Raw genomic sequence first — 22,876 nt, forward strand, 5'->3', positions numbered from 1 at the left:
TTCATGACTCAATTAAAATAAAGAAAATGAAAAGTGACATTGATATTACATGTGATAAATTTCATCTTCAATTCCTTATTGACTTAAATACGAAGTCTATTTTTTTTTCTAAACTCCAAAGATCTGTAAAAAAAATAAATATATATATATACATTGAAAAAGGAAATTATTTTATCACTAATCATTTAGTAGTTTCATACTTATTTTTCCACATAATCGCCTAAACGATTTAGGCATTTGTCGTATTTTGACACCAGCTTTCTGATGCCCTCTGCAAAGAAGACTGCCACAAGTGAGGTAATGTGCATCTGGACAGTCTCCGTTTGTCCGCCACAAATGGAGGTTTATGATCAGTGAACTTTCTACAGCAATCCCAGACATTTCAAGGTCTTTTCTGTACACAATTTTGACTCAACTCTTAGGATACCAGAAACTTTGTTCACATTGGGTCCCAACAATTTTGACTGATGATCACAAAACGCAGAGAATGACGTTAGTCATAATGTTTCTCACATGTTACCATAGTAATGAGGAAGAGTTTTTAAAGTCTGTCGTTACTGGTAATGAAATTTGGGTTCAGTATTAAACTCAAGAAACCAAAGAACAGTCTAAGCAGTGGATGCATCCTTCTTCTCCAAACAAGCCAAAAAAGTTTAAACTGACGCTGAGCAGCAGAAAAACAATGGCTACTGTTTTTTTGGGACCATAAAGGTGTCTTGCTGGTGGACTTCATGGAGCAGGAGGCTGTCGAGACGCACATTACCTCACTGGCGGCAGAATTCTTTGCAGAGGGCATTGGAAAGCTGCTGTCACAATACGACAAATGCCTAAATTGTTTTGGCGATTATGTGGGAAAACAAGTATGAAACCATTAAACTTTTAGTAATAAAATCATTTTGTTATGTCAGTTGTCCTTTTTTTTTTTTTAATAGCCCACCGAATGTTGAAAAAACAGCCCTCGTATATTTAAAAATTCTTAGTAAGAATTTGCATATATTGTCCACCTGTTCAATACAATAAAATTAAATTGCCTGTCTGAACATTACACATAAGGACATGTTCCGATCTGTCTTGAGGTCATCTTAAGCTTGATGTACAAGAAATAAGACATACATATAAAACAGTAGTACATGTTCTGACATTGACGAGCAATAATATTTGAAATTTCCATTGAAAACAGTTCACCTGATTTCAGTGGTAGTCCTATAGTCAACCAATTTTGTTCAACTCTGGACTTATTTCTAGTCAAACCAGCACTAATTTTAATCACAGCGAGACTGCAGAATGATGAATATTGTAAACAAAATTTAGTTTTTATTGTATACTGTTAAATTCTTTCTTTCTTTCTTTCTTTCTTTCTTTCTTTCTTTCTTTCTTTCTTTCTTTCTTTCTTTATTAGTCTTTATTCTTATGTACTACTGTTTCATATGTACAGTAGAACCTCGATAATCCGAAATCGGTTAATTCAAAATCCCACCTAATTTGAAGAAGCTCTTGTTCCCGGAAACATGAGGTACGGTTTTGCATGTTATTTAAATTGTTTAATTCGAAATATGGATAATTCATCATTCGAAGAACAATTACCGAAATTCAGACTTTTAATTCAAAACCACCTTTATATTTTAAAAATAGTATTTTACAGAGTAGTTTCAATTCAAAATTTCTCCGCGACACAATAGAACGTGTCTTCCAGAACGTGCACTTTCACTCACTGTGGTGTGTCTATAGTGTGCTTCATAATTGCTAAGTTTGAGTGAAATCGTAATTCTTTTGCATTCAGCGTTGTAAGGAATGCCACAGAATCACACAGCAGGCAGTGTGCGGAGAAGCAGAATCCACAAATTCTAGCAATGACTACAGTTGGCAAAAAAGTGTAGCTCCTATAATCAATTCGTATGCACCGAGCAATATTGTCAGTGCCGATGAAACTACATTGTTTTTTAACGGTGAGGCGAAACGGACTTATGGTTTCAAAGGAGAGAAGTGCCAGGCCGGGAAATTGTGCAAGGGTGAGGTCACTGTACTGTGTTGCAATGCAGACCAGATGGAAGTAAGAGACTTCCTCCCCTCATCATAGGGAAGTTAAGTTCAAATAAGCCACGATGTTTAAAGGGCGTCGGGTACTTTCCGTGCAAGTACAAGGCATCTAAAATGCGTATAGTACAGTAATCCAAGCCAACGGCCGTAGCCGTGTTGAAACACCGGATCCCGTGAGATCTCCGAAGTTAAGCAACATTGGGTGTGGTCAGGAGTTGGATGGGTTGCCACGCGCTGTTGGTGGGGTTAAGGGAATGGAGGAGTGGAAAGGAACTGGCCACCCTACCGCACGTAAACTCCGGCTCAGGAGCACCTCTGCGGAAGTTCGGACCTGCCTTCGGGCAGAACAACCCTTACCTTACCTACCTACAGTAATCCAATGAATAAAACACTTGCACAAGGGATCCAGCATAGATTTCTCTTTGCCTTTGAATCATGTTTTTCTCTTTCTTTCTTTCTTTCATTGCATGAGGTTATGTTTGCCGGCGAGTTATCCATACTGTAAATGCACCTTGTTGGATACATTTTTGAAATATTTTTGCCATGGCATTTGAAAGGTTTACACCGTGAATCAAGGCATTCTTAGAATATTTTGTGACGCGGCAAGGGTTGCATTTCTGAATTACGAGTTGGGAGTTAATTTGAAATCACATAATTCAAAGTCTGATTTTTGCGTCCCAACGATTTCGAATTAACGAGGTTGTACTGTATGTCTTTCTTGTACATCGAGCTGAAGATGACTGTAACACAGGTCGAAACATGTCCTTAGATGTAATGTTTAGACAGGCCATTTTATTGTATTGAACAGGTGGACAATATATGTAAATTCTTATTAAGAATTTTTAAATTCATATTGACTTGTCAAAGGAAACCTCCCTAATACTTGGAGATTGTGATATAATAAAGGTTTTGCTCGGAGCAGCATAAAATTCTTGAGATCCATTAGCTTGAATTCTTACTTGAGCATGGTATAGCATAAGTTTCTTGGAGGTACACTTTCCTCTGAAACAGGTTGGTTATGAATAATGCCACTAGGTATGGTTGCTTTATATTTTGAGTCATTCTGCTATGTGATGACGTTCTCTGTCAACTGAAACTTGTTTCAACTCATGTATTTCTAAACAATTGTAAGCAATGTGGGGTTTCTCAATGGATGGGTGGCTGACCACAAAAAAATACAAAGTTTGTACCAAGCTCTTGTTTTCTTTTGGAGAAATCTGCAGATGAAACTATTGTTTTGTGTGGAGAAGTCTTTTAAAAGGGCCGCTCACTGTGCGTGCCATTGTGCAGTTCAATGTGAAGTGTGCAAACTGGTTGTGTTGGAAAGACTTCCCCACCATTACTTACTGCCATACTATTTCTTTCTCGCTCTCTCCCTGTTTCACTCTGCACTGGCTGTATAGCAGAACATGGTGTTCAGTACTTTGTGTTTGGTTTCCATTTCTTCAGTACTTTCATAATTTGCTGAATATTGTGACTGTTTCAGATGCAATGATTCCACCATCTCGGCCAAATGTGACACGCCTGTCGGACACATCGGTGATGGTGAGGTGGGACGTCCCGCATAACAACGGAATGCCAATACTGTTCTTCAAGGTTCAGCATCGGGAGCTGAGCAAGGGGCGTCGCAAAGGAGGAGCTGGGATGAGGGGTGGTTTGGGGGATGGAGGACAGTGGAAGACTAGCAACGAGGATATTCCACCCCACATCCGCAGTTACGAAGTGGACAACCTGCGCACCGACCATACTTACAGGTATTGTTGTAAACTAAACAAACTTTTTCAATGTCTTTGTGGGTGATGTACGAGAGAGGAAGAGCTCTAGTCCGTAAAATATTCCACACTTTTCATTAAATCATTAAAAACTGAGTCTAACCCTGTCACCTTGGTCTCGATTGCTTCTTTTACTCTCCATGGTCTAGTCCATTATTCTTCTAGGACAGAGGTGCAGAAATCCTGGGCACCAGGTCACCACGGCAACTGTGTTTTTGCTACTAGCGCGTAAGTTTTGGCTCCCCGAAAATGTCTGTTTCCCGTTTTTTCATACTTTCATACTTTCTTTCTTCTACTATCCATCAATATGTAACAAAAGCCCCATGACATACTGAACAAGCTTAAAACCATGCCATGATCTTCTCTAAAATAAATAACTGCGAGACCAAAGAGAATATTATATATTTTTGTCTGCACATGACCATCATTGACGTATATCCAAGAACGAGAGACTTTGCACTACCCCTAGTGGATAGTCCATGTGCTTAGCACTGTTGGCCCTTATCTGTTACAGCAGCAGAGCCTTTGGTGGAATAATTGAGAACAAATTACTTCATAGTCACATGTAGCCAAAAGTACAATGAATCTGCAGTACTCTGTTAACATGTTAGTGGTTGTATACGTCCTTTGTTATTATTCAAGTTTTTATAAATACGGAGCTTTGACCTGTAAATCATAAATCGTCTATTTGTGCGAGTGTTTAATATTATGCTAGCCTTTGAATACGAGACTCAGTAGGAAACCTGAGTGTGATGACCAATCAAACCAGGCTAATTTTAACAATTTTTCACAACTCCTATACATATATACCGAGGTCAAAGCTAAGTAGTGCAACTCGATTATTTATAGACATCAATTTGGTGGGATTCATGTTGATGCCTAAACTTTTGTCCTGACTCCTCAGTTCAGAGAAATTTCTGCACCCCTGTCCTAGGTAACCTACTCTCCTTCATTCATCTCGCATTCACCACTGAAGTCGGTTTATACACACAGCTTCAACCATCGAGTTCATTCCTAACTTATCCTTTATCTCTTTTATCTGGAACCCTTCTGCCATTGTTCCCACCTGTTTGTACCAGCAGTCATTCTCACTACCTTCATGTTTATTACTTCCAACTGAATAAGACATTGTGAGTCCACACAACTTTCACTCTTGTACAGCAAAGTCGTTTTGAAAACAATCAATGTTAAGATCATTTTACCGAGCAGGTGACAGCGTGGTTGGGGTCATGTAGCTGTCAACTTGCATTCAGGAGGTAGTGGGTTTGAACCCCACTGTAGGCAGACCTGAATACGTTTTTCCGTGGTTTCCCATTTTTACACCAGGCAAATGCCTTAATGAAGGCTATGGCCGCTTCTTTCCCACTTGTAACCCTTTCTCTCCTGTCATGACCATAAGACATATCTGTGTCGGTGTGGCATGAAGCAAATGGTATCAAATAATTTTTTAAAAAAATTAATCTGAGAGCTTGCTTCTTTCTTACAGAATACTGTTGATCACAACTGTGAGCTCACAGCAGTGGCCTTGCAATACTTTGATTCATTTTCTCTTACTTTACTACCATCCTGGGAGATCACACATCCTAAGTATTTGAAATGGTCCACCTGTTCCGGTTTGGTATTTCCTACCTAACATTCACTCATCAGTTTCTTCACTACCGACATCACCAGAGTTTTGGAAATGCCAATTTTCATATAATACTCAGTACACCTCTTTCCAAGTTTGAAGATTTAGATCGCACACTTTCAACATAGTCTGACATTAAGACCAAGTGGTTGACATATGGCAAACTGCTTACTTCATTTCCACCCAGCTGAATCCCTCCCTGCAATTTGATACCTTTCAGTAATGATCCATGTGAAGTATTATGGCCTTGTCTAACCCTTGTAACTAATTTAAACCAAGAACTCATTCTGCCATCAATTGTTGCTGTGTTCTAAATGCTTTTGTTACAAAGGCAGTAACAAAGTAAAATCTGAGAGCTGGACGGTGGATAAAGGGACGTTCATTGTCTAGATTGGATTGCCCCCGAATGGAACAAGCTGGAAGATGGTGGTGGAGACCTCTGTTCCAAGAGGTTATATTTGATCAGGCTATGATGATGATGATGAATACGATGAATATGAAGAATGAAGGGGAAGAAACCCAGAGAAAATACAGTCTCAGGATTGTTGCTGTTAGTAGAGGCATTTGACCCCCATGCCTATAGATTCTATCCTAGAGCTTAGCTTCTAAATGTATATACCTTCCAACTGAGGTACATTATTGGGTCATTATTTCTTAGAGATGTCTTTTGCTATGTTTCAGGTTTCGTATTGCTGCAGCGTATGTGAACAATGACAACAAGTTAGGTCCTAACTCGGCTCGATTTCACTTACACCGTGGAAACAACAATGCTTTGACACCACCCAGACTACTACGAGCGGAGGCATTGAGTCCCAGTCTGATACAGATTCATTGGGAGGTAAGTTCATGAAATTCTCTTCCCTATGCTTTTGCTTTTATTTATTATGTATTGCCAGTGAAAAAAATTTGAAGTAGAGAATAGGCACAATTTCTCAATTTTTTTTATTGAGTATAGAAAGGGAAGGATCATGGAATAGGAACATTGAAACCTTCCAAGGCTTCACAGGGCAGTAGCAGCAATTCGGAATTAGAAGTTGGAGGGGGGCACAAAAATTTATAGACAACAAAAATTCCCGGGTTTTAGAGACATGGTGGGGGGTGTACAAAATGGTAATTTTTTTGGGGCTCTTTGAGCAAATTTTGAGATTTTGATATAGTACTATCCTGGTACAATAAACTTTCATCAAAGGAACAATAAATACATATGTATTACAATTAAATCAAAGTGCTATCTGATATCGCTTCGATCAGTCTGGCTAGACTTCACTCCCAAAAGCTCACTATAAATTTCCTCCATTACGAATTGCAATGTGCAGATGGCACTGCCGCACCTGCTCTCACACCTGAGGAGCTGCAACAGTCAGTCAGTTGTTTAGTGCTTGTGATTGTTTTTGTCTCTCCATTAATGTTCAGAAAACCAAAGTACTCTTGCAGCCTGCACCTGGATCGAACCTCCCACCGATCTCCACTGTGGGTACTCCACTGGAGCAGGTCGAGCACTTTTTTTATCCTCTCAACAAATGCTAACTGCTCACGAGATGTTGATGGGAGAATTTATGCTGCCCACTCAGCATTTGGACGTTTATCCTGTCATGTCTTCATGAATAAGGATCTTAAAATGCATACCAAGATCATGATTTACCATGCTGTTGTCATATCAACACTGCTTTACGATTTACCATCAGGATATCAACAAGCTAGAGCATTTCCATCTGCAAAAACTTAGATCCATTTTGAACATCAAATGGGTGGACCGGCTCACCAACCTTCCAGTTCTGGAGAAAGCACATGCTACAAGCACTGAGGCCACCATCATTAGCCACCGTCTCTTCTGTATGTGAACTCTTTTCCAGCACAAGACCTCACGGAGCCCCTTTGAGGCATTTCAAGATTAAACTAAAGCTTACTATGAAAAGAGTCTGGATTAACACTCAATCCTGGCAGACAAGTTAGCAACTCCAAATCAGCAGTATGTACCTATCATCTTAATAATAACAAATTCCACTATCTGTATAAATTGGTCGGAGGTCAAGTACGACGTTCTATACCTCGCAAGTTTGAGTAACATAATGTGTATGCTTACTACCTACATTTGTAAACAAGTTGATCAGCATTCTCAACTAGAGCCCACATTTGACTCCTGCACACATCCTACGTCCTGTCTGTTATGTTTAAAGCAATATGGATCATTGTGTTCACAATTCAATTTAACTTACATTCTGGAAATACCACGTCACGCAAGTTGCATTTTAACTTTCGTTTTTCCGTAGTATTGGTGTTCACCTTGGTGCTGTTTTTATAGAAAAACATTTACTACTGTTTTTAAGACGAAGATTCAATAATAGTTTCAGACACAAGGTTTAGAATGGACATTGTGATAATTTTAAATGTTCATGTTATCACGTTTTTGAAGTGTTTTAATGTTGTTTTTTAGATGTAATGTAATTTGGTTTTTAGACTACTGTGATTTTAATTTTGACTATTGTCTTTTTAATATATTTATGACTGTTCACGAACTTCATTTTAAGATTAAAATTAATGGCTGAAGATGCTCTTTATAGGAGCGAAACATGTCCCTTAGAAGAATTAATTGTATGAACGTGTAAACACCAATAAAGTTGATTTGTATTGAATAGGTGGGTAAGAAATACTTCTTATTATAATTGCTGTGAATAACATCATTCAGTATGAAACAACCACGAGGATAATGACCTGTAAAAGCACAGAAGCTCCGTCAAGCTCAGTTCCGCCCTTCCTCAACCATTTCATGTGATCTGTGTGGACGCAAGTTTTATGCCAAGATTGGGCTACTAAGTCATATGAAACATATTCACAAAGCTTTGGGAGTGTGAAAATGTAAACTGCTGAAGAATATGTTTCCTCGGATATGAGTCGCAGCCGACGATGACGACAATTAAATAGAATTACGGCGTGATTATAGAATTTAAAATAATTTGGTATTTGACTACACACTAACAAAGTAACAGACACTAGGTAGAACTACACAGACACATTGAATGAGAATGCCAGACTAACGAATGCGTGCGGCAAGAGGGTGAATCATATCTGTGTCTTACACCTTGAGGAAAATAATCCCATTACCCGTCCTCACAGCACATGCTACACGTTGTTGCGTTGCTTCACGAGTCTCCACTACTTGCTGTGGTACTGTACGAATCTGTTATGCAACTAATGACATTTTATGCATATTTCTGCTAAGTATTTTTCATAATAATTAAATAAATTGCAGGATATAATTAGCTGAAAATATAACAGGGTTTGTACAAATTGTTTTTTCTAAAAAATAATTCCTAGGTTGAGGGGGCTAAAATGGAATTAAAATGTAATGTTTTCTCCACAAAGTGGGAGACAGCCTTAATCGCCACCTCTGTCACAGGGTAGGCATTGAAGAAATTGTTCAAGGAGGTTGGACAGGAAAGATGAATGTTTGGAGTCTCATACAGGTAACTGAAGGCATTGCCAGACTTGTTCATTTTAGTGGTGTTGGTGGTGATAATTGTTTTAAAGAGAAGCACAATTAGGTAACCAACCTCTCTTATCACTGACCATAACTGGAGGAAGAAAGGGGCTTGACCCTTCAAAGATTGAAAGTATTGGCAGATGGAAGGGAAGGAGTATGAAGGATGGTGGTTTTAACACGTTCACTACGTATTAGTGGAGCATGACTTATTCACCAACCTGAGGAAAATATTTGCGTGGAACTCTTTAGAAGGTGTAAAAATTGGAATTTTGAACATTGGTAGGACGAGTTCTATCGAACTCGTGGACTTATCCCCCACTCACGAGCCTGGTGCGTTACCCACACAGTGGTTAAAATTGAGAGGTAATACTGGTCGTAAGGTAAATGCATGGGTAGATTACTGTGTATTATTTACTGCGGATAACAAAGAAATGCATAAAGTATGAACACAAACATAAATGCATTCATATACATTGTAAAATAACGACACAATATCTTTATCATTGCAAAACTGCCGAGGCGGTATTTCTTTTGTTGAAGTGTGCATTTTATTGGGTGGGCCTGGTGATGTTGAAGAAACTGCATTGTTGCCTACCTGAACAAAATATAAATAAAATCATAACAGAAGCATCATGACACAGTTATAAATGATTACTACAAGTTCTTTCATGTTACTTACAAATATGATGCAAGAATAAATGACAGTCACAAGTTCAGTCCTTTGACTGAACTTATTGCAATTAGTGGAACTTACTTATTCAAAAGCTGAGTCACTCTTAATTCTTTTGAAGTAATAATAAACAAAAAATGCAGTAACTTACCTTGCATTGAAGTTGGCATCATCATCATCTTCATTTCCCGTTTCCAGATTCCCGGGTCGGGTTGTGAATCAAGGACCTCCATCACTGCCTGTCTCTCCACCACTCTTCTCCTTTTTTTAAGTACATCTTCTGCTTTTCCTCCCCTCTTCTCTATGCACTCCCACATTGAATCTGTCCACCTCTTTCAGGGACTTCCTCATGGTCTCTTTCCTGTTAACTTCTCTGAAAAAAAAGCTTTTTTTGTCTCTCTCGCTCTCTCTCTCTCTCTCTCTCTCTCTCTTCTCCCATTCTCATCATATGCCCATACCACTTTAGCTTTGTTGTTTCTATCCTGTCTTGAAGTTCCAAGATTCCTGTCCTTTTCCTTATCTCTTCATTTCTAATTCCATCCTTTCTGGTGTTGCCCTCGATACCTCTTAGGAATTTCATTTCCGCTGCCTGTATTCTACTGTCCTCTCGTTTTGTTGTAGTCCATGATCCAGCTGCATAGGTAATCTTTCCATCTTCTGTGATCACATTTCCCAAGTACTTGAAACTTTTAACCACTTTCAGAGTTTTACCATTCTGTTTTATCTTTCCTCTTCCTTCCTTCCTTCCTTCCTTCCTTCCTTCCTTCCTTCCTTCCTTCCTTCCTTCCTTCCCCTTGTCATAACTTTTTTTTAAACGTTGCTTTACGTCGCACCGACACAGATAGGTTCTACGGCGATGATGGGATTGGAGAGAGTTAGGAATGGGAAGGAATCGGCTTAAGGTACAGCCCCAGCATTTGCCTGGTGTGAAAATGGGGAAACCACAGAAAACCATCTTCAGGGCTGCCGACAGTGGGGTTCGAACCCACTATCTCCCGAATACTGGATACTGGCCGCACTTAAGCAACTGCAGCTATCGAGCTCGGTAATATTGTTTTACATTCCTCTGTGCTTACTTTCATCCAAAATTTTTCTATCTCTTGATTCCGTACATCTACTTGTTTTTACACTTCCGTTTCATCCTCACCACATATCACTATATCATCTGCAAACAACATGGCTTTTGTTGCCTGTCTTCCCAATCTCTGTTTAATGTTTTTATGAATTTCATCCATGACTATGATGAATAGTATGAGGGATAGTACACTTCCCTGTCAGAGACCAGTTTCAACTTTAAACCATTTTGTGTTTCCTATACTAGTCTTCACACTACTAAAACAATTTGTGTACATAGCTTTTATAATTTACACTTCCACTCTGTTAATTCGTTTGGGCACACTGTCATAAGCCTTCTCAATGTCAATAAATGTCATCACCATGTCCTTTCCAAACTCCCATCTTTTCTCCATCATATGTCTTAATGTATGCATTGAAGTTGTCTTGCTGCTCAAAGACCCCAAAGTTAAATGATGATGCATGATGAAAACTGTGGATGGAAATACGTGGGAAATGGAATATGCCTGCGCAAATCTGGCTATAGTTGAACCTGATATTAGATTGGACAAGCGCGATGTGTGGGATGACAAGGAGAGTCTTTCTTACCGTGTGGAGAAACCTGAGATTCACATTTTCTAGCACACATCCCATGACGCATTAGGCGCGTGATCTGCACTGAATGTGTTAGGAGGAAATACAGATTGGCAACCATTCTCTATTAAGACTAATCAGGAGGAAAGTGGAAGAGGTCCAATATTTCAAAGAGTGAAGGTACCAGGAAAAGAATGGGGAGAGCCATGAAAGGCATGAAAATTAAAGCCTTGCAAACCGAATATTGTCAGGGTCAGAAAAGAACAGGAGTTGACCAAGGAAGGTCAGATAGGATAGATGAAAGTGAGGAGCATGGCATAAGTAAGTGGAATCAATGTCAGCCTCAGCTGGGAGAACTATTAAAAATTAAATAATTGAAAAAGAGGTTCAACCTATTCAATACATAAAAGAAAGGAATGTAGTGATTACATTCTTATTTAATAGTGATTAGAAATGGGACCGGTTTCGACCCTAGTCCAGGTCATCGTCAGCCGTTCAAAACATAAAAAACAAGAAAAACAATGCATATGAAAAAGAATAAGTGAACTCTGGATCGGTATAAGATGAAATATAGATTGATGATGGGGGTAGAAATTGTGAGTCACTTAAAATTAAACAGTACGTAATATTATGAAAGGTAGTACGGCACACGCAGTGATAAGTAAAGTCTCTCAGTGTTTATGAATAGTGGAGAACGGTCAAATGGGTCAGTTTTTACACTCTGTCAGGTACAAAGTCACAACACTATCGAACAACATATGAAGATCCATAAATATTTTGAAGTCGCAGACGAATAGATTTATAGAAGCAAACTGCCAGCTCTCGGTGATCAGCGCGGCACATCCACATGCGCTGTGGTCTCGAACGCCAAAGTAGAATGGAGAATATCCTGAAGGTCCAGTATTTGCCTCGGTTCCGGGAAGTTAAGTACGTATATTTAGAAATATACAACGCAATTCAGTATAATTGAAAGAGTAATTGTGCTCCTGCTGAGTTCTTGGAAAACAGTTGACTTGAAAAAACAATTGTAAAGAGAAAAAAATGTAGTAAAAAGCGCAATATCGGAAAACAAATGAAAACATATATGCACAGTGCGCTATTTTTTAAATTGAAAAAATTTAGGTCATGATTGAAGTAGTCGAAGTTGGCGCAAGACAAGAGTTAAAATTTGAATGAGGAGAACCAAAATGAAGGTAGTGGTTTTTTTTTTTTTTTAAATAGAAAAGGTAGAATAAATTAATACCGGTAGAGGAAGAGTGATAGTGAAATAAGAGAAGAATAAAGGAAATTGAAGATAAATGGTGTTGAAGAAGGATAAGATAGGGAAATGAAAGAGGGGTAGTTTAGGGTGGGTTAGGAGGGTGGGTTATTGGAGGTAGAAAATGTGGGTGGGAACTTTGTAAGGCATGGAAAATAGAATTCCAAATTTCAAAACCCCAATTCTATTTTCCATGCCTTACAAAGTTCCCACCCACATTTTCTACCTCCAATAACCCACCCTCCTAACCCACCCTAAACTACCCCTCTTTCATTTCCCTATCTTATCCTTCTTCAACACCATTTATCTTCAATTTCCTTTATTCTTCTCTTATTTCACTATCACTCTTCCTCTACCGGTATTAATTTATTCTACCTTTTCTATTAAAAAAAAAAAACCCACTACCTTCATTTCGGTTCTCCTCATTCAAATTTTAACTCTTGTCTTGAGCCAACTTCGACTACTTCAATCATGACCTAAATTTTTTCAATTTAAAAAATAGCGCACTGTGCATATATGTTTTCATTTGTTTTCCGATATTGCGCTTTTTACTACATTTTTTTCTCTTTACAATTGTTTTTTCAAGTCAACTGTTTTCCAAGAACTCAGCAGGAGCACAATTACTCATTCAATTATACTGAATTGCGTTGTATATTTCTATATATACGTACTTAACTTCCCGCAACCGAGGCAAATACTGGACCTTCAGGATATTCTCCATTCTACTTCGGCGTTCGAGACCACAGCGCATGACCTTGGGATGTGCCGCGCTGATCACCGAGAGCTGGCAGTTTGCTTCTATAAATCTATTCGTCTGCGACTTCAAAATATTTATGGATCTTCATATGTTGTTCGATAGTGTTGTGACTTTGTACCTGACAGAGTGTAAAAACTGACCCATTTGACCGTTCTCCACTATTCATAAACATTGAGAGACTTTACTTATCATTGCGTGTGCCGTACTACCTTTTATAATATTACGTACTGTTTTATTTTAAGTGACTCACAATTTCTACCCCCATCATCAATTTATATTTCATCTTATACCGATCCAGAGTTCACTTATTCTTTTTCATATGCATTGTTTTTCTTGTTTTTTATGTTTTGAACGGCTGACGATGACCTGGACTAGGGTCGAAACCGGTCCCATTTCTAATCACTATTAAATAAGAATGTAATCACTACATTCCTTTCTTTTATGTATTGAATAGGTTGAACCTCTTTTTCAATTATTTAATTTTTAACGTTAATACTTTCAATACGGAACAATGAAATTTTTATCTTTAAAAGGGGAGAACTATGGTCGCCAAGCCATGCTCTCGATCTGAGAGCTCTCGTCCCACATTTAGTCACCTCTTACGACAGCCGGGGGTTACTGTGGATGTTTTCTACCATCTCTAACCACAGAGAGAGGTGTGAAGGACGTGAAAATGAAAGACTCCCTAGTTGTCGCAACCTGATATTGTCAGGGTTGGAAGATAACAAGAATTAATCATGGAAGGTGAGAAGGAAAGATAAAACCAAGAAACTTGATACTAATAAGTCGAAACAATCCCAGGCTCAGCTGGGGACACAGTGGTAACCCATGCTTCCAAATTAGGAGACCCTGGGTCCTGTTTTAGTTTCCTCATACAACAGGCAGGAAGTACAGTCAACGTATTCTACCATCCCCCACTCACAGGGGTCTGAAAACTTAGTTTTGAGGGGATAGTTCCCTAGTTGTAAAAACTAGTTGTGACAACAATAATCAACAATAATCACCATCACCAAAATTTCTTCTTCCCTGGTCTTTTCCCAATCATCTGGGGTTGGCATTAACATGAATTAGACCAAGTTTTATGGCCGGATGCCTCATGCTGAAGATTGGGTCCACTATAGATCTTGCACTTCTAAAGCTGTACTGTTCTTCTTGCTTGTATCACTTTCATAATTTAATGTATTTTATACAGCAACAAAAATGTTGAAATTACTTTCTATTTTTCTGTTTGCAGAGTGATAAAGAACATAGATATACACTATTCAGACTGTTTGAATGCAGTAAGTAGGGTACAAATGTACAAGACTGAATTTTTCGTAAATGACCAAACTTGCCTGGTTTCTGCGGACACATACAAAATATGGGCTTGGTCCTGAGTGTTAAAAATCCTTTGACAAGCCAAATATTGAACCCAGGGCTTTCATGTAACAGACAGGCTCCTACACCAAAGTGATAAAAGAAAAGCAGTACCTCTGGATATATATATTTTTAAATTCTGTGCAGGCAGTGAGGTAAGATACTGGCAGAGAAAGCAATATTGACAGAATCAGTTATAAACAAGTCTACAGCGTAGTGAATAGCCAGGTACTTGGACTCAAGTCTGTGATGGACGTGGATGCACAAAGACTGTACGTCTTATAGACATGCCAATACTGACAAATATTGCTAACATCTAAATATTAAGATGTTGACATTACTGTTTTGTGCATTTCTTTTTGCTTGCCTCTCTCCTCTAGCACATGTCACAAGGACCTGTCATTATAAATGAACTGCATTAGTCTTCATATTAAGTTTTTGGGTGGTGCGGAAACAAACAATGGCAAATTCATCCCTCCATATAGGGTTGCCGTCGTAGTCTGACTCCTTGGCTGGAATGGTCCGCTTTGAGGCCTTCTGCTCAGAGAGTCCCGGGTTTGATTTCCAGCCTGGTCGGGGATTTTAATTGCGTCTGATTAATTATTCTGGCTCGGAAACTGGATGTTTGTGTTTGTCTCAACACTCTCCTCTTCAAATTCATACAACATACCACACTACCAAGCTCCACAGAAACTCACAGTAGTAATTACTTCTCTCCACATAGGGTTGGCGTCAAGAAGGGCAATCAGCCGTAAAACGGGGCCAAATCCCATGACACAGTTCACACCCGTGATTCCACAGGGAAAAGCAGTAGAAGAAGATGTAGGGTTGTTGTCCAGGGTGATTTTATTTTCCCAAAATGAAATGCTTTTGTTTTCCTCAAGAGTTCCTGCCAGGCTGTGTAAGACTTGGTGGGTTATATCCCAGCTGAGTCCAGTGGTGTTTGAAGGTGTTCAGATGCATCAGTCTCATGTTGGTAGATTTACGGGCACATAAAAGAACTCCTAGAGGACAAAATTTTGGCTCCTCAGCTTCTCTGGAAACTGTAAAAGTAGTTAGTGGAATCTAAAACCAATAACATTAATTATTATGAAGAGTTCTTGCACTTTGTAATTTTTTATTTTCTGTTCTAGCCAGTGTTATATGATGATTCATTGCTGTTTGTTGTAGTATACAAATTCTGCAAGAGTCCCTGTGGATGGTTTCTATGTTTACTACCGAGCTGCTAGCACTGCAGGGGACTATATCCAGGCTACGGTAGAAGGAGAGGGGACACGATCGTTCAACATCACCCATCTCGCTCCTGATACAGCCTACGAGATGAAGTTGCAGAGCTTCACCATTGATGAAGCTTCTAACTTCAGCACTATTCTTACACAGAAGACACTGCGTAAGTAGCATACTCTATGAACATCATTTGTAGTGAAATGTAGCGTAGTTAGGGTTGCCAAATTGATTTAGAAAAAAGTAGGGAAATTATCATATGTAACTACTACTATTTAATGCCTCTATATGTTCCTTGTTTTGTATCTACTTTAGTTATGTAAAAACAGTAACAATTAAGGTATGGTATCACAAAAGAAAAAAATATTCAGTACTTAAACAAAATTTCGTACCACCAGAAATTCAGCTATTGCCCATATTTTTCTGAAGAACTAGCCTTCAATATGTTCTTGTCACTTTTGGTAGCAATGAAAAAGTCTTAATATTCAAGTTTGGATTTGACACACACTTAAAATTCTGACCAAAGAGGATAGAATAGAATAGAGATGGAACTCAATAATAAATTTTGGTGCCAAGCCACAAGGTGCTAGTAATTTCAATCCGCAGTCAGAGATAGTGCCAAAATGCACATTGTGTGCTATACCTTACTATCATTATCAACAGATAGTGCAGAGAAGTAACTTCCAGCGTAGTGACGCACATCCGGTTACGCTGACCGCAGCTCCTCCTTCCCCCCTCCTTACTCATGCCCTCCCTCCAGCCCATCACCACCTAGTCCGACGATTATAATGCAGTTGTACTATTTCCATTTCCAATACATTATAATTAATATATTATTATTTTCAAGTACAGTAGTATGTTGTAAATAATGATCTGATACCCCCTGGTTCGTACGGCATACTATGTTACTGAGAGCATAACCTCCACCATAACCTCTCACCACAAAGTTGCTTTACCATGAAATGAATGATTGACACATTAACACATAGCTGATATTTTGAAAAATAATACATCCCTTCAAAAGCAAGACTGCAGAGCACAGCATACGCAATATATGGGTATCACATCAGTATCCAAGTACGACCACGTGAAGATAAAAATAACAGAATTAAATGCACTGAGACAGGAAATATATAGAAATACATTAATGGAACAATTCAGCTTCCAGCCCTTGAGGTGTAATCAAACAGGAAATATAGGATTTCAGGAGGACTTCCAAAGACATATTTCTAATAAACAAGCACATGGAACAAAGATTTACAGCACAGGCACATGGGCACTTGGAATTCAAACAACACAAATACTGTAGCATCGTGGGAACTATCGCTTAAAGTCGATATGAGTTTGAACAAGGTTAATTGATTGGTTAAAATCGGTTTCATTGCAATCCAGCAATATTATCTCCATAATACTTGACTTTATATGACTAATTCTTTGTCAGAAGGGCCAACTGATTGAGGTTAGACTTGAAGTATTTCACAGAGGCAAAGAGCCTTTAATTATTAAAATCGCTCATTTCATGCCTACTTGCCTGCCATCTACATCACCTGCCTACAACTATCTACACGTTGTGAATGACCTCCAGTGCCATCTAAAAATAGGGACTGGAACCAAAAGCCCCATTGGACTTTCACCCAGGTGATTCTGACTTCACCAAAATGGTAGAGCACCTGTTCATCAGTGGAAAAATGTAGTGTACATTTGCATTTGAATCAGCAGCAGCCAACTTCATGTTAATTAATTTCTTCGTACATGGAGCATCAATATTTTTAGAAAAGAAAGAATGTTCCCCCCACTTTCTTCCACAGTCTTATTTTTATTGTATTGAATCAGACACTGTATAAATCAATCAATTAGACAAAAGGCTTGATTCATTTGATTATATTCAGCTTCAAGCGCTTTTGATTATTATCAATAACTGAAATGCTAGAGATGTTAAAAAACAAAAAGTGCATGAAATAATAATCTGTTTTATGTAGTAGCAATAGAAAACTTGAATAGAAAACAGCTTTGAGGTAAATTAAAATGGCAGCAGAAATTATTTCTACAAAAGTATGAAAATAGGAAAACTTGCACTGCAGAGCAAGAAGTGGGAAATTATGAAATTGAAGTCCAAATATTGGAAGTCCCACCAAAATTGGGATATTTGACAACCCTAAGCATAGCTGTAGTCTTCAGTGAATTGCTCTGTTGTGTGCAGGAGTATATGATAAGGACAGAGGAGCTGGAAGGGTATTGTAAAATTTCTATGGTTTGAAGTTATTCAATAACCCATCAGCAACGGGTAGTACAATTAGTGTTTATTATTATCGCTGTTGATGAACTCCAGTCGCCCAGGTATGGTGTACAGGTCCTTTCCATCTCCTGTCCATGAACCTGTCTTTCTTAACCCTCTCCCAATCCTGACCTCTCTGCTCTACATTCTTCTGTTTTCTCTGTATCTGCCTGCTGGTCTCTTTCACATTATTTTCTTAAACCAATTTTTGCACAGAACATGTGTCAACAAAATTCTAGTTGATAGATGGTGGAGGGCATGGCTTGGCTTAGCAAAGCCTGCTGTTTGGACTTTCCATGACTGTGATATTCTTGTTCAAATAGTTTGATAGGAGCAGGGATAGATTGTCACCAAATTAGGTGATCGTCAGTGAGTGTTTCCCAGGTCTGCAGGTTTATATTAGTCTTGTTCATGGTTTGCATGTACTTGGAGATGAGTAATAGCCAGTGATATCCCCTTCTTGTGATCCTTTTCTCACTCATCCTTTTTACATGGCCAGCCCACAAGTTTTGCCTTTTGTATCCTTTTATAGTATAGTGTCTCCTATCCTCACATCTTCTTGGATTTTTACATTCCTCATTTTGTCTTTCCTAGTTTTCTGGAACATAGAAAATAGAAACCTTATTTGTTAAGTTTCAAGTTGTCCTTTATAATTTTTCTTTTTTTAATTTGCTTTACATCGCACTGACACAGGTAGGTCTTATGGTGATGATGGGATAGAAAAGGCCTATGAGTGGGATTGAAGTGACCGTAGCCTTAATTAAGATACAGCCTCAGCATTTGCCTGGTGTGAAAATGGGAAACTACGGAAAACCATCTTCAGGGCTGCCAATAGTGGATTTCAAATCCACTATCTCCCGAATGCAAGCTGATAGCTATGTGACCCAAACTGCGCGGCGGCCACTTACTCGGTTTGTCCTTTCTCGTTAATGTGGTAGTTTTCAGGCTATACATGATGATTTGTACAGTGTTACCTTGGTTTTTGGCGGTACTTGTTTATCCCATAGCAGTTGTCTTACTTGGTGGTGTAAAATTGTATTACCTTGCTGATTCGATTATTCACCTTATGTTTGGCTTGATTATCTTTTGACACTGTATTACCCAAATACTTAAATTCTGGTACACTGTCCAGATTTGTTCCATTTAATCTGGTTTTTGGTTCTTCATCTTCCCTCTTTATCCTCGTCACCATCATCTTAGCCTTGCTGATACTTTAACCATGTCTTTCGAACTCTTGACTCGATCTTTGCAGCCTCTCTTCCACATCGTTTTCAGATTCACCCTAAATCACCATGACATAAAATCAGCTTCATGGTGCCGTATTGCACTTCAATAAATTCACAACTAAGTATTTATTTATTTTCCACCTAGTCGATACAGTGATTGCTTAAGGTAATTTAATGGTTAAAAGTGGTACATGTTTCGTATATTATCAACATCTTTAGCCACATAACACTGTTTAGATGAAAAATACATAAAATGACAAACTAATGCTTTAGAGGAAGTGTCCTTAAAATTATGGTAATTATGTTAACCCTCTCCCAATCCTGACCTCTCTGTTCTACATTCTTCTGTTTTCTCTGTATCTGCCTGCTGGTCTCTTTCACATTCTTTTCTTAAACCAATTTTTGCATAGAACATGTGTCAACAAAATTCCAGTTGATGGTTTCCGGAAAGGGAGATCGTGCGGTGAACAAATTTGAAATTCAAACTCTATAATACAATGATATTGTATAGGCTTTTGGGCTTGTGCCGTGTCAAGAAAATAAGGTGAAATGAAACAATGACACTTTTGAATTTGGAACGTTTTAATAGAAATAGAAGCCTTTCTCGTGGACAGTCGAGAATTCTTCTAAGGACGCAGAGCACAGTTTTCTGCGAAACGTTAAGAATTTCACCTTATTTTCTTGACACGGCACAAGCCGTTCATTTTAAGGACACTTCCTCTAAAGCATTACGTTGTCAATTTATGTATTTTTCATCTAAACAGTGTTATGTGGTTGAAGATGTTGATAATATACGAAACATGTATCACTTTTAACCATTAAATTGCCTTAAGCAATCATTGTATCAACTAGGTGGAAAATAAATAAATACTTAGTTGTGAATCTAAATCACCATCTCGTCAAATGCTTGTAAATCCTGTTGCCCCTTCCTCCTTAGTGCTTTTATTGCAGTAACAATCGCGGTGATAATAAGAGAAGTGACAAAGCACTGCCTTCCTGTATTTTGTTCTTTTCATACAGCACAATACAAACTAAAACTTAAATACAATACATGTATGAGTTTAAAGTGAAATTATGATATGATATATGATATTTTATGTTAATAGCTTCTCCGACGGAGACACCTGCAGTAACAGAGGAAGCAAATTCAAATGTGACCAATGTTGAGTTACCTGGTAACCAGATGTACGTGGTGCTTGGTGCAGTGTTGGGAGGCTTGGCGTTGTTAGCAGCTGTGTTCTTGGGAGTGTTCTTGTGTAATAGGCATCGCTCCAACAATAACAGTCAACCTACTCAAGGCTCAGGTGATGATAAGAACATGTTTGCTCTTAATAGCAAGAACCTTATCAACGGTAGGCTGCAGCAGAATGGCTTCCTACGCGGTAACAAGATGAACATCACTACCAACCCGTTGGCAGACTCAGACGAGGACAAGGTGAGTTGGGTTGTGTTATAAGAAGTGATTGGAAGATAGATTATTCTGTTTTTCTCAACCATCTATAAATGTATGCGTTTTTGTTAGCAATTAAATGTTTCACTAATACTGATAGATTTTTGGCGATGAAGGGATAGTGGGAAGGAAGTGGTTCTGACCTTAGCAAAGGCTAAAATTATATTCTAGGGAGCCCCACCACAAGCAATATTATTTTGAAAGGTAAATCATTTAAATCTTACCTTGTATTACATGTAGGAGAGTGATGTTTTCATTGCCAAAACTAGGAACCCACCAATAACCCATCCCTAAAAATATGTTTTATAAGAAAATATTCAAAGATCTTGGTGAATACCAGGCAGGTTTCTGGAAAGGGAGATCGTGCAGTGAACAAATTTTAAATTCAAACTCTATAATACAACTCCGTGCACTCACTGCCAAGAACTTAGTGATTGTTGACTTTAGAAAGGCATATAATTCGATGAACAGAACACCATTGATAAATACATTAGAGGAATTTAGGGTTGATGAGAAAACTAAGAATCATTGACACTATATCACAGGTAAAGTTTATGGGTTTGTTGTCAAAACCGTTTGAGATTGAAACAGATGCCCAACAATGGGACAGGATCTCACCGCTGCTATTCAGTGTTGTACTCGAAAAAGTGGTCAGAGATTGGAGGAAGAGGTTGACAGAATTAGGAGTGTAAAATGGAATAGTACTGGGGAGGTTTGATTGTTTAGCAAACATTCGCAGACAACACAGAAACAGCTAAGGTAGGTACAGACTGAAACACTTAGAGATTGCTGTAAAGGCAGGGCTTCAAATTTCATACAAAAAAAATAGAACTAATGATATAGGACAGAAGAGATCCAACACAGAATATTATCACTAAGTATGGAACAATTAACAGAGTACAGAAGTTTAAATATCTAGGGGAGAGAATAATTCCTACAGGGCTACCAAGAATAGCATTGCAGGTAAGGGCAAAAAAAGATGGAAACAGCATTTCAGCTATACCACAGTGTATATAACAAAAAATCAGTCTTAATTACTGCAAAACTCACACATTAAGAGATATAAACTTCATGTAGAATGGTCCATATTGAACTGTGATAACATATAAAATTAAAAGTGTAGTTTAACAGTTCCACCTTTTCAATAAAAATTTTTGTAATGCGGGTTACATTACAAATGAAACATTTGTTTGGAACTACTGTAGTTTCAACCAAAGGTCAAGTTCGTCTTCAGCCAACAACACGAATTGCATAAAATATTAAATAGTCCATGAACAGTGTACATATATCACAGAAACATTTTGGTTTGATGCTACAAAGTTAAAAGTTGAAGATGAAACAGTCACAATGGAGATAAAAGTTTTAAATTATGTGTAAATTGCATTAAAATAAGGCACTTAGCTGCCGTTGAAGTATGATTCAATTTGATCAATCTGGATGCCGAAGATTCTTTAAAATTTGTGTATCTTTCGCTGCAAAGTTCTGACAGCTGTAAGTCGTCATATGGTAGCAGTGGCATTTAGAAAACAATTTATGCACTCGCAGTGAACAATGTAGAAACATGGTACATTGATGTCCAAAGAGCCTCTAGTTTAATGTCCTTAAAAAAACTAAAGGTGAAAGTTGCGCTTGAAAGTCAAATTATTTCTGTGAAGCAGGTGGAGAAGATTCACAGTTCAGTGTGGAAACAAGTGAACTGATAAATAAGAAGAATAATAATAAAAAGTCAAATTAGTGCAAGGGCTGTTGGAAAAGGGGGCCGATCGAATATTTTTACTATTCGATCGGCCCCCTTTTCCAACAGCCCTTGTACTAATTTGGCTTTTTATTATTATTATTATTATTATTATTATTATTATTATTATTATTATTATTATTATTATTATTATTATTATTATTATTTATCAGTTCACTTGTTTCCACATTGAACTGCGAATCTTCTCCACCTACTTTACAGAAATAATTTGACTTTCAAGTGCAACTTTCTCCTTCAGTTTTTTAGGGACATTAAACTAGAAGCTCTTTGGACATCAATGTACCATGTTTCTACATTGTTCACTGCGTGTGCATAAATTGTTTTAGAAATGCTACTGCTA

The 22,876-nt window shown here is 38.1% G+C and overlaps 1 protein-coding gene across 2 annotated transcripts in view; it reads left to right on the forward strand.

Moving 5' to 3' along the window:
- Positions 1-22,876, forward strand: part of LOC136883248 (interference hedgehog) — a 304,457-nt gene that overhangs the window by 278,619 nt on the left and 2,962 nt on the right. For both annotated transcript variants that reach the window (XM_067155456.2, XM_067155458.2), the window contains 4 exons: positions 3,524-3,791; positions 6,118-6,274; positions 15,776-15,995; positions 20,437-20,765. In XM_067155456.2, coding sequence (XP_067011557.2) covers positions 3,524-3,791; positions 6,118-6,274; positions 15,776-15,995; positions 20,437-20,765 — 974 coding nt within the window. The remainder of the gene's footprint in view (positions 1-3,523; positions 3,792-6,117; positions 6,275-15,775; positions 15,996-20,436; positions 20,766-22,876) is intronic.

This window comes from Anabrus simplex, chromosome 11 (genome assembly GCF_040414725.1).
Source record: "Anabrus simplex isolate iqAnaSimp1 chromosome 11, ASM4041472v1, whole genome shotgun sequence".
NCBI classification, from domain to species: domain Eukaryota; kingdom Metazoa; phylum Arthropoda; class Insecta; order Orthoptera; family Tettigoniidae; genus Anabrus; species Anabrus simplex.